General features: G+C 41.0%; 1 protein-coding gene and 1 long non-coding RNA gene across 16 annotated transcripts in view; one reads left to right on the top strand and one right to left on the bottom strand.

Moving 5' to 3' along the window:
- LOC143681022 (uncharacterized) overlaps nt 1–5,753 on the top strand; it is a 42,407-nt gene extending 36,654 nt beyond the window's left edge. Inside the window, exon 4 of the long non-coding RNA XR_013174313.1 lies at nt 5,373–5,753. This is a non-coding gene — a long non-coding RNA (uncharacterized LOC143681022). The remainder of the gene's footprint in view (nt 1–5,372) is intronic.
- The window catches only part of HHAT (hedgehog acyltransferase), a 472,050-nt gene that overhangs the window by 378,243 nt on the left and 78,026 nt on the right, over nt 1–15,781 (bottom strand). For 12 of the 15 annotated variants that reach the window (XM_077157719.1, XM_077157721.1, XM_077157722.1 and 9 more), the window contains 2 exons: nt 7,877–8,071; nt 3,039–3,254 (listed from right to left, as the gene is read on the bottom strand). The exons of 1 other annotated variant lie outside the window; for it this stretch is intronic. In XM_077157719.1, the coding sequence (XP_077013834.1) occupies nt 3,039–3,254; nt 7,877–8,071 (411 nt within the window). The remainder of the gene's footprint in view (nt 1–3,038; nt 3,255–7,876; nt 8,072–15,781) is intronic. 2 more of the 15 variants (XM_077157729.1, XM_077157728.1) reach the window with 2 other exon arrangements.

Raw genomic sequence — 15,781 nt, 5'->3', positions numbered from 1 at the left:
CACATGCCCTGCACATCAGAGAAAGAGGAGCATGCAATGGGCTCTGATAGTCCTGTTAGGTCTCGAAGGGCCAAATTTGAAAGGAAGAGGTGAAAAGTAAAAAGAACGATTATTCTGCTTAATAACAAAGTGAAGACCCCCAAAGAAAAACTCCTCATAGCTAAGAGGCAGTTGAGAAAATAACCTGTTTCCTTCTAATGGATTTTATTCTACGTTTCCTCTGACAGAGTCATCAGGAGAAGGGTATAGGTGTGTGTGGATATTAGTGCAAAAGTAACCAGATGGAAATTCAGAAGAATTCAAAATCAGGATGTGAAGAGACTGCAAAAGAGACAAAAGTTGGAGAGCTGGAATCCACCTGTGCTGGTCTGAAATGATGTATGTACCCTATAAAAGCCATGTTTTAATCCTAATCCCATTTTGTAAAGGCAGCCATTTCTTCTAATCCTTATTCAGTATTCCATGTTTGAAATTGTAATTAGATCATCTCCCTGGAGATGTGATTTAATCAAGAGTGGCTGTTAAGCTCAATTAGGTACAGGCATATCTCCACCCATTTGGGTGGGTCTTGATTAGTTTCTGAAGTCCTATAAAAAAGGAAACATTTTAGAGAATGAGAGATTCAGAGAGAGCAAAGCAGTATGGCATAGCCACGAGAAGAAGAGTCCACCAGCCAGCGACCTTTATAAGATAAAGAAGGAAAATGCCTCCCGGGGAGCTTCATGAAACTTGAAACCAGGAGAAGCTAGCAGATGACGCCATGTTTGCCATGTGCCCTTCCAGATGAGAAAGGAACCATGACCGTGTTCACCATGTGCCTTTCCAGATGAAAGAGGAACCCTGACTGTGTTCGCCATGTGCCCTCTCACTTGACAGAGAAACCCTGAACTTCATTGGTTTTCTTGAACCAAGGTATCTATCACTGGATGAATGCTTTTGATTGGACATTTTTATGGACTTGTTTTAATTGGACATTTTCTCAGCCTTAGAACTGTAAATTAGCACTTATTAAATTCCCCTTTTAAAAGCCATTCTGTTTCTGGTATTTTGCATTCCGGCAGCTAGCAAACTGGAACATCACCCTGTCTATACTGTGCTTTGAGACCAGATGCTGCAAAGTGCCTTCCCTGTCACCTCTTCTGAGGACCTTAATACACAGGTTCTCAAACTCTAATGAGCCTCCAAATCACCTGGCAGGTCGCTTAAAACACATCCCTGGGCTCCATCCTCAGAGTTTCTGATTCATGTGCAGGATTAACTAGTTCCCAGGTGACACTGCTGCTGGAGCTTTGGAGACCACTTACTAAGAGGCAGTGAATACAATGATCAGCTGCCACCACCGAAACACCTCCATCTTTTTACACAAGAATTTTCAACTCAATTTTCAAATGCAGACTTTAAATTACTTCATGAAAAAAGGATGATCCCATGTCATCCAAACTGAGGTTTAAGAAACTATGTGCTAACTGTTGTTTCAATGTGGCAAGACTGCGATATACGACTATAAAACCGAACCCTGATTTAAGCTTGGACGCACTTTCCCTTCCTCCTTATCCTCAGAACACCTTTCATTATTTTTTTTCAATCAGAAGCAAATTTTCAAAGAGAAGAACAATGTACAGATCAATTTAAAACCTTGTGTGAAATCAAAGACCCATGGGATACCTTGAAGGTGATGTCGTCAAATTCAGAGGATGAATTTAGATTTCTCTGCTGAGGGCTCTCTAAAGTATCATGACTCAGTTTCTATGTCCCTCATTGGAATGGTATGAAGAAAACAGGAAAAACTTCAAGCATAATATGTTTTTGAAATAAAAACTTGGCAAATGAAAAAAAAAATCATTTGCTAAATATGCATCTGCCTAGAATATCAGTTTCACTTAGAGATTTGTGGAGGGAAAAAAAATGTTAAATAATTTAACTGGCAATTTTGAAACATTACATTATTGTTATAATACAAAAATACACTTTTTAATGGAATGCATAACTTAATGAATTTTCTTTTTTAAATAAAGCACGAGATTTTGAAGAACTTCTTTTACAGGGGCACCTTCCTTGCATTCTGCATGCCTGGGACACAGACAGCTTGCCCATCACGGCTTTGCAGTCAACGTGAATGCTGCTGCCGCCTGCCCAGCACTCTGAGCTACATTTCCAAGCCCAGGGAGAGGGTGTGATGGGGGGTGGGGGGGTACACATTATTATTCTCTCCTCTGTCAGGGTTTTGCTTTGCGTTAGGGAGGAGAGGAAGTGATTAGGGATGTCCCCTGAGAAACACTGTTTTAGCTATTACCAATTACTCATACCTTATTGAATTAATTTAGTAAATATGTTCCATCAAGCTACCTCTGGGTTGAGAAAAAAAAGTTCTAAATGAGGGAAAAGTGAGGCAAGAAAGACAAAGGTAGCCAGTGATGGGATTTCAGACAAGGACACTGTCCAGAGAAGGCAAGCAGGGTCCGGGGCAGAAACAGGTACCTGCGTCCAGAAACACACTGTTACTTTCCCATACTTTACTAAACTCTCCTCCACTTTCTTCAACACAACTCTATTTCCCCATCTAGGTCATCCAGAAACAACATTTCCCAGGGTAAGGCTGAGCTTTCATAAACAACTTGCAAAAACAAAAGGGAACATCCTAATTACCAATCAGAAGCTCTTTCTACTTTTTCAAATATTACCATCAGAATCCATTTTTTTCTTTTCTGGGTACTCCCCTGCAGTGGATCCCACACCCCCAAGCTCCCTGCTGTGCCCCTAGTTAACCCTGGTTGCCACAACAGACGGTTCCTGGAGCAAAAATATACAACAGACAGGTCAGTCTTTATCTTGAAGACTTATTTCCCCTAAATACTTCATTTGTTATGTAATAACATCAAGATAACTAACACAACACCGTTCTTTAAGCTGGTGGGTGTTGGCAGTAGATTTGCAAAGCAGGGCACACCTGAATGAGAAGGTTCAAGACCTCTGGATGATCAGGGCCACCAGGACAGAATGAACTGACAGAATACCAATTCATCCCCAACAGCCTCTACCTGCTTGACGAACTCCGGGAAGCCAAGGACGGGCCCATTGTGGAAGACCGGGTAATAGAAGACATAGGCCAACACCCAGGGAAAGGAGTAGGGGGCACGCTCGGCGGACTGCCGCTGCCAGCAGAACTCCAGGCTGAAGCTGATGTAGTACAGGCAGCGGACGGTCAGCGTGAACTGCAGCAAGTAGTACTCGTTTTCCGTCTCGTACCACCTTCTCTGCAAAAGCAAAAGGAAAGAACGGCACGTAAGTGGCGAGCTGGGACATCGCCCAGTCCCAGCACAGGTGCCGGCAAGGCCACCTCTAGCTGAGAAGCCCAGGGGGACTAGCAAGGAAAGCTCGCTCATGGGCAGAGATGGTAGACTATAAAGGGAGTCAAGAACCAATGGACAGGGCAGTACACCGGTGGCTCTGTGGCAGACAGAATTCTTGCTTGCCATTTCAGAGACCCGGGTTCAATTCCCAGAGCCTACCCATGCCAAAAAATGAACCAATGGACATCAGGTAAACCTCAACAGTGATGGAAATCAGCAGTTAATGAACAGTGGGGAAAAGTATGGCTTGAAAAACAACCATTGGCTTAACTTTAGGTCTAATACAACATACTGAAGGTTTTCCAGGACACGTACCTATCAGATGGGCCAAGGCAAAACATGTAAATTAGTCACACCCAGTGAATACTCTGACAGCTCCTTCAACAATTCTGAAGACAGAGAGATGCTTATAAATTCACCTGGGATCTGTCGTATCTTTCTTTTTGCCCTCCTGTTATCGTCTTCACATGTCATTGAGTACTATTTGCCAAACAAGCTTTAGAGACACATATTCAAAAGAAATGGTCTCTACCTTTAGTGTGTTTGGATCCTCACAAAGAGTTGCATGTGTAATAATGTAATCACAATGAGACACGTAACAAGAAATGATAAGAATGTGCAAAAATATGCATGGAAAAAGGCTAGAAAGAAAGGTGATAAGATGTCAACAATATTGGGGGAGTAAAAATTATGGATCATTTTATAGTTTTGTATTTCTCTTGATTTTCCATATTATGGAAGGATGTATGCTTTAACAGTGAGAAAAACAGTGTATAGAAATATTTAGGACAGAAGAAAGAGTAATTAATTCAGTCCCTGAGGGCCTTTTTGGGTTTTGCAAAAGAAAAAAACTACCCACCGAGCAGGGTTTCAACTTCATGTTCAGCAGTTCACCAGTCACCAAAGGAGAACAGGATGTTCCGATCAAAAGAACTGCATGTACAAAAGCCTGGAAACCCAAACCTTTCTGGTCATTCATTCACCTTCTGCAAAACTTTCAAATCACCAATTTGCATAACAAGTGGAATCTTTATTCACTACCAACATCCATAACTGATGCTTCTTGTCCCCAAAGGATTTTGCCTTGTGCCGTTGCCATTTGCCAAAAAAATTAAGAGCAAGTTAGTTTTTACTTTTTTGCAGGTCCACTTTTAAGTACACTGGTGAGATCTTCTTTAAATGGTTGTCTACTTAATCATTCTGGGAACTAAAGTTTCTTTAATTTAGGTTGCTACCTTATTTACTCTCAGAAATCCAAATTTTACCATGTTTGCTTAAAGTATTAGCCCCTCCTCTCTCATTAAGCCAACGTAGCAGGTGAACTGACTGCCCTCCCTGGGACAGGACTTCCAGGGGGTATAAATCTCCCTGTCAACATGGGACAGGACAGGGAAAGTGACAGGACCCGGCATCAAGGGATTGAGAGAGGCTTCTTGACCAAAAAGGGGAAGAGAGAAATGAAACAAAATAAAGTCTCAGTGTGAGAGGTTTCAAACAGAGTTGAGAGGTTATCCTGGAGGTTATTCTTATGTATTATATAGATATCACTTTTTAGTTTATGGTGTATTGGAGTGGCTGGAGGGAAGTACCTGAAACTGTTGAGCTGTGTTCTGGTAGCCTTGAAAATAAATAAATAATAGGGGGGATAAGGGGTAAAAGAAAAATTGGGTAGATTGCAATATTAGTGGGCAATGAGAGGGATGGGTAAGGGATATGGTATATGTTTTTTTTCTTTTGCCTTTTTTATTCTTTTTCTAGAGTGATGCAAGTTTCTAAAAATGATTATGGTGATGAATACACAACTATGTGATAATACTGTGAGCTATTGATTGTATACTTTGGATGGACTGTATGTGCGTAATAATATCTCAATAATAATATTTTTTAAAAAGTATTAGCCCTAGTCCACTGGTAAAGACACAAAAAATTAACACTGTACAACAACAGCAAAAATGATTTGAATGTTCAAAATACTACTATTTTTACAAAATCATTTAACACTTTATCTTATTTGGTCCTCAGAACAATCCCATGAGGAAGGCAGAGCAGCTCTAATGCTCATGTTCCAGGTGATGGAACCAAGGCTCAGAACAGATTAACCTGACTCAGCATCCTCCAAGGTTAAGTGACTGCCTTCGGTTTCAAGACTAGAAAGAAGCAGTGAGTAGAGCAGACCCAAGACCAGATTCTCTCCTGGCTTCTGACCCAGCCTCTTCCCGGTTACTCTGCTGATGCAGGGCACACCAGTTCTAAATGTCATCACTTAATAAATACATGAATGAGCCAACAAATAGACAAAAATGAAGAAATTACAGGAGTTCCAGTTTTGCACTATGGAAGAAACAATATAAGAAACTTGCCAAGATTTCCTGGACAAAGAACGTTTTCAAAGTGAGGGTAAGAAATAAAACAGTGCTTCATCCACAGAGAAACAGCTCTGTAAGCATCATACACTCCGAGAGCTACGGGCCCTCATGACCCAGGAAACAGAAGCCACCATATCTTAGTGACTGGCACATATGGAGCTCTGTGGGACCCTGCACACACCCGCCCCTTCCTCTAAGCCCGAACCATTGTCAGCAGCACATTCACTTGTCAGCATCTGCAGAGGAGCTGGCCTGAATGGACTCCTGTACACAGGCACATGGAAACACTGCCCTTACCCTCAATGAGTTTTTATTCTAGTCGGTAAGACCAGATGCACAGATGACTTAACCCTGGCACGCAGCAGGATTCCATGTCACATCATATAAAACAAATGTGAGAAATCCGCAGCTAACACAGAGCCCAGAACCAATGAAGCAATCAATAACGATTCACTGATTTCTTCTGAGGACTCACAAAGAAAGGGACGACAGTCAAGCTTGGAGGTGGAGAGGGTTTTTATACAGAGATAGAAATAGCTTTACAGATTCAGATCCAAGCTGTATTTTGAAGGAGTCGGGAGAATCTACTGAAGGGGTGGGGGTCGGCGGTACAGAGAGATGGGATACAGAGGTGTAAAGAGGAAAGGTAAACTTCCCCTCTGACTCAAAGAACAGCTCCTGCCATCCCACTCGGTCAGTGTCTGAGGACCCGGCTATCGAAGAAGTGGGGAGAGATGGGAGACAGCAGTGAGCCTGCCCTGGGTACATGGCCCTGAGGTTTTCAGAGCTGTGGGTCTCTCGGGCTGTCTGCTATAAAAGCTGACTGACCCTGAAGCTGAAGGGTCGGAGTCCAGGAGTCCAGGGCTCACTGCACAGTGCCCAGGGATGATCAGAGAACACATAACAGGAACCAGGAAAGCAGTGATCAGCTCAGCAATACACACCAAACTCCTAACTCAGCATCCCAACTCCCCACCATCCAGCATTATGAGAGGGCCAAAGCTACTGATGACTCACAAGATCAAAAAAAAAAAGCACTGTTACAATAACTAAGAAAAAACATAAAATGAAGAACGTAAACTCCAATAAAAGAAAAAAAAATCTGCCAAAACAGGTTACCAGGGGTGGGGTTAGGAGCAATGGGGGGGCTACCCTTAATGGGTAGAGAGTTTCTGTTTGGGGTGATGTTTTGGCAATTGATAGTGGTTATGGTGGCATAGCATTCTGAGTGCAATTAACACCAATGAACGGTATATATTAAAGTAATTAAAATGGGAATCTTACACTGCATATATGTTGCCACAATAAAAATTTCTACTAAAAATTTTATACACACACACGTGTCTGTGTCTATACACATAGGGTTGGGGAGCAGGGAAAGAGACAGGAAGAGGGAGAGGGAAAAATCTATCCAACAAAAGCCACACAGAAGTGAGGTTTGGGCCCAATGCACAAACAATGAATTGATATTCGTATCTGTCAAGATTCTTTTGGGCTTACAAGAATGAAAGTTTGGTCTGTACCCTCTGGGGAAAAACACATTGCTTTAACTTTCTAAATTCAAAGAGCTTCTGATGAGATACATAACTAGATATTCAATAAATCTGTTTCATCGTCTAAGAAGAAGAATCCCTGCCTTACCTGTCTCAAGGGCTATCATGAGCAGCGGGTGAGGCAAGGAACATCAGGTTCCCCATAAATTGTAGAGCACACTACTGATTAATTTTATTAAAGGCTTAAGAGACTATTACTTTCTTTTCCCTTTTCCTTGGCCCTCTGTCCCTGTGACATCTGGTACCATCCATGCCTGTCTGTACTGGAAGAAAAAGTACAGGATCAGCCCTGGGCAACCTTTGAAGGATATGGTCACACATAAAAGATAAGTCTGGGCAGTGCAATGGTGGCTCAGCGGCAGAACTTTTGCCTGCCATGCCAGAGAACCGGGTTCGATTCCTGGAGCCAGCCCATGCCAAAAAAAAAAAGACAAGTCTGCAGGATTCGAGACCAGGAGTCACATGCATTAATCCCACTGGACCACTAGATGGAGCCCCATGAAGTCTCCTCGTGTCTGAGAGGCATCTAGATGTCCGAGGTATCTACTGGGATCAGACACGGCCAGAGGAGCCTTCTCCTTCCCCATGGTCAGGCGGAGACACTTACCTTAACTTCCTCCACACCCTGCAGCCTCAGTGTGGAGAGCAGAAGGAGACAACAGAGCCACGACAGGAGCAGCGACCGGAACTGGGCCACGCAAAAGGAGATGATGGTATGGAGGAAAACCATGGCCACGCCTGGAGCCCCGAGCACACACCAGCAGGCCAACACGCCGTAGACCATGAGAACCCACGGTCTGTGCTGCAGGCAGGGGGGACGCAGAGAGACACAGGGGGAGGCGGGGAAGGGAGAAAAGAGAGGGGAGTTCATGGGCATTGCTATCATAGGCTCTACATAAAAGGACAACGTTTAGTGACCCATAAACCAAACTGCAGCCTCACTGCCCTGGGTATTTAGCATAACACAGACAAATAGGAACCAAAGGGACTTTCCACATTCATCCTAGAGCAATGGCTGGTTACCCCCCACCCCCAGATCCCCAAAATTCCATCAGGTCTGCCCAGAAGCAAGGAGTCACCGCCCTGCCTTTAGACCCCAAACCTAAACCACTGGGTCCCACAACACAAAACATTTGGCCAATACTCAGCAGACACTGTGGGTGCCAGAAGACAGCTGGAACACTGCCAACTGGAACACCACGCCCTGCATGTACTATTCTTCAAAAGTGAAAGTGATATAACTGCTTTAATTTTTTGTAAAAAAAAAAAAAAAGTAAAAGTAAAAGTAAAAGAGGGCACTGGTACACATTAGCAGGGAGTGTCATTGAGAAAACTGAGTCAGCCAAACCACAAAAGGTCTTCTGAAGTCTAAGCCAGATATTTAAAATTAATTATCTACTTTATTAGCATATTGTATATAGTAAATTTGTGTTGCAGAAAAATTGTCTTACTTTCTTTTTGTGATATTGAGAGCCTTTAAATAGTCAATTTGATTGGTACGTTTATCCCCATCTCAGGAGAGTCATATAAATTTTTCCATTTAATTATCAAGTTGTATAGTTATGGACACTGAATAAATAAAGGTCTTTGCTTTTATGATATATACTTGTCTTATCTCGTTGGCAAATGATTATGAAAAAAATGAATAATGTTTTAACATTGCTTGAGAGGCAACATTAATCATAGCAGTTTAACTACTCAAGCTTTGAAGTTCAACTGCCTAATTCAAATTAAGGTATCTCCATTAAGGAACTATGTGACCCCACCCCAGTTTCATAATCTCTTTGTGCCTCAGTTTTTTTACATATAAGGATGACTGATCAGTATCTACTTCATGAAGTTATTATGAAGATTAAATAAGTTAATGCATATAGTGCTTAGAACAGTGTCTGCAAACATAGTAATGGACTACTTAAATACCAATTGTTGTTCCTATTAGGAAAATATGATGTCTCAAGTATGAATCAAAAATGTAGTTTCCGATTTTCAGAACATTGTTAAGTGACAAAAACAATCAAGATGCAGAGCAGTATATATAAAATGAAACATCTGTGTGAAGTTTAAAAACTTTATTCATAAAGACTGAGATGGTATAATCTAGGAATGCCTAGAGTGTATAATAATAGTGAAATGTACAATGTACAAATTTTAAAAATGTTTTTGCATGAGGAAGAACAAAGGAAAGTCATTATTGCAGGGTGCTGAAAATAGATGATAATTAATACTTTAAAATGTCACCTTATGTGTGAGACGAAAGCAAAAAATGTTTATTTGTTACAAAATTCATATTTTGACTAGAGCATTTCCTAATATAACTCATGTAGATAGTTTGATTGAATGTCATAAGTACTTGGAATCTCAGGTAGGACATGAGATTTTGTTGGTTTGTCCAGAGTGATCCCCCAATGAATCCAAGAATGATTTGATCAGTGAGTGGAAAAGTATTTGCAAGCCCCCTTCAGGGAATGGTGAGAGTGGGAACAAATTCAACTTCCCCAAGTTGCATTCTTGATATTCTCACAAGCAGTGTGGACAATCAAAGCTGTAGGCTGAGCCCCCAGTCTTGGGGTTTGTTCATATGAAACTTAACCCCACAAAGGATAGGTCAAGTCTACTTAAAATTTAGGCCTAAGAGTCACCCCCAAGAGAGCCTCTTTTGTTGCTCAGATGTGGCCCCTCTCTCCAGCCAACATGACAAGCCGTCTCACCACCCTCCCCCTCTCTTAGTGGGACATGACTCACAGGGGTGTGGACCTTCCTGGCAACGTGGGACAGAGATCCTGGAATGAGCTGAGACTCAGCATCAAAGGACTGAGAAAAACCCTAGAATGAGCTGAGAATTAACATCAAGGGACTGAGAGAACTTCTTGACCAAAGGGGGAAGAGTGAAATGAGACAAAGTGTCAATGGCTGAGAGATTCCAAACAGAGTGGAGAGGTTATCCTGGAGGTTATTCTTATGCATTAAGTAGATATCACCTTGTTGTTCAAGATGTAGCAAAGAGGCTGGAGGAAACTGCCTGAAAATGTAGAGCTGTGTTCCAGTAGTCGTGTTTCTTGATGATTGAACAATAATATAGCTTTCACAATGAGACTCTGTGAATGTGAAAACCTTGTGTCTGATGCTCCTTTTAGCTACTATATCAACAGAAGAGTAGAACATATGGAATAAAAATAAATAATAGGGGGAACAAATGTTAAAATAAATTCAGTTTGAAATGCTAGTGGTAAATGAAAGCGAGGGGTAAGGGGTATGGTATGTATAATCTTTTTTTCTCTTATCATTTTATTTCTTTTTCTATTGTCTTTTTATTTCTTTTTCTAAATCGATGCAAATGTTCTAAGAAATGATGAATATGCAACTATGTGATGATATTAAGAATTACTGATTGTATATGTGGGATGGAATGATATCTTAATGTTTTAATTTTTTTTAATTAATAAAAAAAGTTTTTAAAAAAAATGTAGTTTCCAGGAACACATTTAGGTAAAAAGTGGGGACTTCCTGAATTTAAGACTTTTTATGAATACAAAGAGCTTTTTTTTTTTCAGGTTAAGACAGATGTGCTGGTTTGAAAGGATTATGAACCCTAGAAAAGCTGCATTTTAATCCTGATCCGATCTTGTGCAAGCAGCCTTTTCTTTTAGTTCTGATTCAATACTATATGTAGACATTTTGATTAGATTATCTCCGCAGAGAGGTGACTCATCCAATTGTGGGTGTGACCTATGATTACTTGGAGACTTGACTCCACCCATTCCAGATGGGTCTTCATTAGTTCACTGGAATCCTTTAGAGGAAGAAATATTTTGGAGACAGTGAGAAATGACAGAAGCGACAGAAACAATAAAGCAGTCAGAAACTTCAGAGCAGAGCTGACAGGCAGAGAACAGAGACATGGATATTTGGAGATGCTTGGAGCTCAGAAGACATCACCATGAGATATTCAGCAAGCCAGAACCTGGAGAGAGACAAGGGAAGCCAAGAGATGAAAGCCAGCCCCCCCAGAGAAGCAAACTGACAAAATCCCACAGGAACAGAGGCTGAAAGCAACAGAGCCCAGGAGCAAGAGTCCAGCAGATGCCAGCCACATGACTTTCCAGCCGACAGAGGTGTTCCTGACCCATTTGCCTTTCCTGAGTGAAGTTACCTCTTATTGGTCCCTTAATTTGGACACTTCCACTTCCTTAGACCTTAACCTTGTAACTTATTAATTCCCCTTTTTAAAAGCCATTCCAATTCTGGTGTATTGCATTCCATCAGCTAGCAAACTATTACAACAGGTATGGAGTGTAAATTGCAAATCACATCCTTATATGCTAACTCTTCCAAAATATTATCTAAGTGCTATTTTTTCCTGAACCTATACTCTTCCAGACTGGTCAGCCACTTATAAGTTCCAAGAGAATTAGAGAACTCTGCAGTTCATTTTTACTGTTTTCCATCCTACTACCTACAGAAACCAGCCACATAAATCTGCTTCTAATGTTCTCCGAAACACTTACTTTGAGCAGAGTTCAATTATAAGGAACAAGATCACCAAAACTATTTTAAGAGGTAGTTTTAACAAATAACTTTTAAGGTAATTTTAAAACATAACCTACTTACAGCATTTACCATTTAGAATTATTTTCCATGCATGCATGGTGATGTCTGGATACATATACACAGCTATATTTTTATTAAGTACTATTTGATCCATTTGGAAAAAAAGCTGTTTGCTAGTATTCATTTGGAAATTTACCCAACTGAAGCTGCTTCAACTTGGAAAAGGATGAAAGAACCTTTAGGAATTACGTAACGGTGCTGTGCAAACCCCATCTGCTTGAGAGATTCTATGATGAATTAAACAGTCCTCTCAAAAGCTACCTTGGGTGCAGACAAATTTTTCCCCTATCCACATCCTCCACTGTCTTCCTCCTGCCAAACATCACCAGTACAGGCAGACAACATGTAACACTGTTCTCTCCAAGACATCACAGGAAATGCTCTCACAATAACCTCACGCTCCTCACTAACCCCAATATTATTACCCCCTTGTTCTCCTCAATGGATGTCAGCAATTCTACTATATTAACTAAGAGAAGGCAGAAGAATCTCCTATATAAACTCATTGTACTGATCAGATCCCCTCTCTAAAATACTGATTTTCATATATCATCTATAAAAATACCATTGGATTCTCATCCCCTAAAACACTGCTAAAACCCAGATATGGCATGTTAAGTCTTCCATGCCCTGCTCTCTAACCTTAGAGCAGGACAGTCGCTGCTGTAAATATTCCCTCATCCACATTCCTGGAACGGGAAGCAGCAGCACTGAGAGTGGTTTAAGAGTGGACAAGTGTCGTTGTCTAGCAGGGTGAGGAGCGCCAAGGATAGCTGCTTCTGGGGGAAGCAACAGGGCTTTTTCCAAGCGCTCCAAAGACCAGTTCCATATACAAAGGCCTGAAGACAGCCCTGGCCCCCCACCTCCACTCCAAATGTGCTTATGTGTCTGATTTATTGAACTGTTATCAACTTCTTAAGTGAAAATGATTAAATATCAGGTGTTATACCTCTGACATCAAATGGGCCAGAAATTTTTAACTTCTCAAAAATAAAAAGTAAAATGTGTTATGCTATACTCTAAGACAATACTTGTAACTCATCAATGGAAGGTCTTTGGGAGTTTTTCCAAGATCTCAGGATGATCTGGGAAGACACACAGGGTTTTGATCACACATGTACTCAATGTCAAGCTCAAGCTCTAAAAAGACACCTATAAACCTCAAAATAGCACAATTCACTTAAGAGGTTTAAAAAATGATTAGGATCAGGAGTTACTGGCCACTTGAAAAGAAGGCACAAAGGATCATGTTGATTAAGTAACATATGCAAATAAACACGACCTTAAATTTAATGTTGGGCTGCGATGTTTCTAATTTAGAAATTTAAATTCTAATCAAGTACTACTTTTATACAATGCTCTTTTTTAATTGAAGCTTTTATGTAGATAATTAAAAGATCTCATGCATTTGTAAGAAAGAATACAGAGGGGTCCCATGTACACATTATCCAGTTTCCAACCCAGAGGTAACGTTTTCAAACCTTTAAAACATTGGGGCTTAATCCTATCACTGATGAACACCACAGCCAGGATACTGATGGCGCTGCAATCCACCAACTTACTCAGACTTCCCAGTCTTACTTGCACTCATGCGCGGATGTCCGTTTAGTTTGTGGCACATACAGACCTGCCTGCCCCCATCCCAGCAAACACCGCAGTCACAAGGGTCCCGTGTGTTGTTCTTTAATAGCCATACCCACCTCCCTGCTCGCCACAGTCCCCGTCCTGAACCCAGGCAACCACTCCCTTGTGTTCTAAAATGTTGTCATGTCACAAAAATCATACAGCTTATAACTTCGGGGGTAAGCCTAATTCTCTGGGCATCCAACAAAGTCGCTGCTGGTAGGAACGGACTGTCCCCTTTGTAGTGCCGTCTTCCATGGTACAGAGGCACCATGGTTTTGTTTGCAGTTTTTGGTTCTTACGAATAAAATTGATATAAACATTTATGTACAGGTTTTTGCGTAAATGTAAGTTTTCATTTCTCTGGGATAAATGCCAAGAGTGCAATTACTGGGTTATATGGTAGGTACATGTTCAGTATTTTGATGAAACTGCCAGACTGTTTTCCAGAGCAGCTATACCATTTTACATTCCTGTATGAGTGTAACGTACAAGTGATTCCGTTTATCTGCATCCTCGCCAGTATCTGGTGGTGTCCTCCTGCTTTCTTTTAGCCATTCTGATAGCGTAGAGTAATATCTCACTGTGTTTTTAATTTGCATTTTCAATGCTCTTTTAAAGACCAAACTGCGCATCCTGAATCTTGAGAAGAAGATGGGTTGAAAGAATTCTGTTGGAGTACAAGATGCCAGCTCCGATCCCCCGTGGTGTCTTGGAACTGTATGTTCCCCCAGAGAAAAATGTTCTTAAATCTATTCCATTACTGTGGTTATAAACTGATTGTAAGTAGGATCTTTTCATGAGGTGAGACCCACCTCATTCAGGATGGGACTTAATCCTATTACTGGAATCCTTTATAAACAGAATGAATACACACAAAGAGAAAAGCAGAAAGTGAAAGTCCCAGAAGCAAGAAGCTGCAATCAACGAAACCTGGAAGAGAAGGGAGAGACGAGCACACGCTACCAAATGCCTTGCATTGTGACAGAGGCACCAAGGATGGCTGGCAGGTGCTCTGCAGAAGAAAGCATTGCCCTGGTGATGCTGTGATTGGGACATTTTTTCTCAGCCTCAAATCTATAAGCTAATAACTTCCTATTGCCTAAGCAACCCATTTCCATGGAATCTGCTTTAAGCAGCCTAGGAAACTAGACAGCCAGGCTTCAGTTGCTAGAAGGCAAAAGGGAAGGCAGGAGAAGAGGGAGTTTTTCAAATTCAAACAAGAAAGAAACTAGACTCTTGGTTTTTGTGGGAATTGAGATGAAATCAGACTATGAACACTTATGGCCTTTCTGATGTGAAACAAAGCCTACTGCCTCCCAAATGAATCGAGTGTCCTTGCCCACTTCCCTGGGTCTACCACATCGAAACACGTCTCACAATGGGGCATAACTGTCTCTCTTTTGATAGTCTCTACTAGCAGGCTAAAATCCCATCTTGTTCATGTTATTACATGTCAGAATCTAGCATAGTACCTCACACATAGCAAGTGTTTAATAAATGCTGCATGGAAGAATGAATAGTTGGAATAATTACTTGGACAGATGGATGGATGCACATGCTTCCCCATGACTTGGTATTTAAGCTGGTAGCTATGATGAGGCATAAGAAGACTAGATCTACCAATGGAGGAAAAAATAGCCAGGACATGAATGGGACCACTGAAAAAGGTGGAATACAGACTCTATGCTTTATATCAATGTGGAATTTCTTGAACTTGATAACCATACTTACTGCGGTCACATAACTGATTATCTTTGTTCTTAGGAAATATACATGGAAGTCTTAAACATTCAAGGAGCAAGCATATAGGCAAACTATACTTGAATGTTTAGAAAACAGATGACAGCTAAATGATAGCTAGATATAAAATGACAGAACAAATGCAGCAAAATGCTAACATTGGCTAATCTGGGAAGAGGGTATATCAGACTTCTCGGTATTGGTTTTGTATTATTTTTACGACTGTCATGAAATTTTTAATTATTTCAAAATAAATTGTGTTTAAAAAAGTAATAATTAGCACCAAAATTTGGGGACTTTTAGTCCACCAATGTGAAAAAAAAAGAAAAACTACTGTTTTCTAAAGTCTACTTGTCCCATTTACCTCCTTATAAACAAAGCCTGCTTTGCCAGTGTGGATGGAACAGAAGGGAGTCATTCCATATCTTATCACCTATTTTCCACTCACAGTGGTCTCTCACAATCCTACTTGTATTGGGTGAAATCTAGAATAATCTAACAGCTGACATGGCACAGGCACCAACCTAGAAAAGCAGAC

The sequence above is a fragment of the Tamandua tetradactyla genome, chromosome 4 (assembly GCF_023851605.1).
Source record: "Tamandua tetradactyla isolate mTamTet1 chromosome 4, mTamTet1.pri, whole genome shotgun sequence".
Lineage (NCBI taxonomy): Eukaryota > Metazoa > Chordata > Mammalia > Pilosa > Myrmecophagidae > Tamandua > Tamandua tetradactyla.
This window is presented reverse-complemented; position numbering and strand designations above follow the sequence as displayed.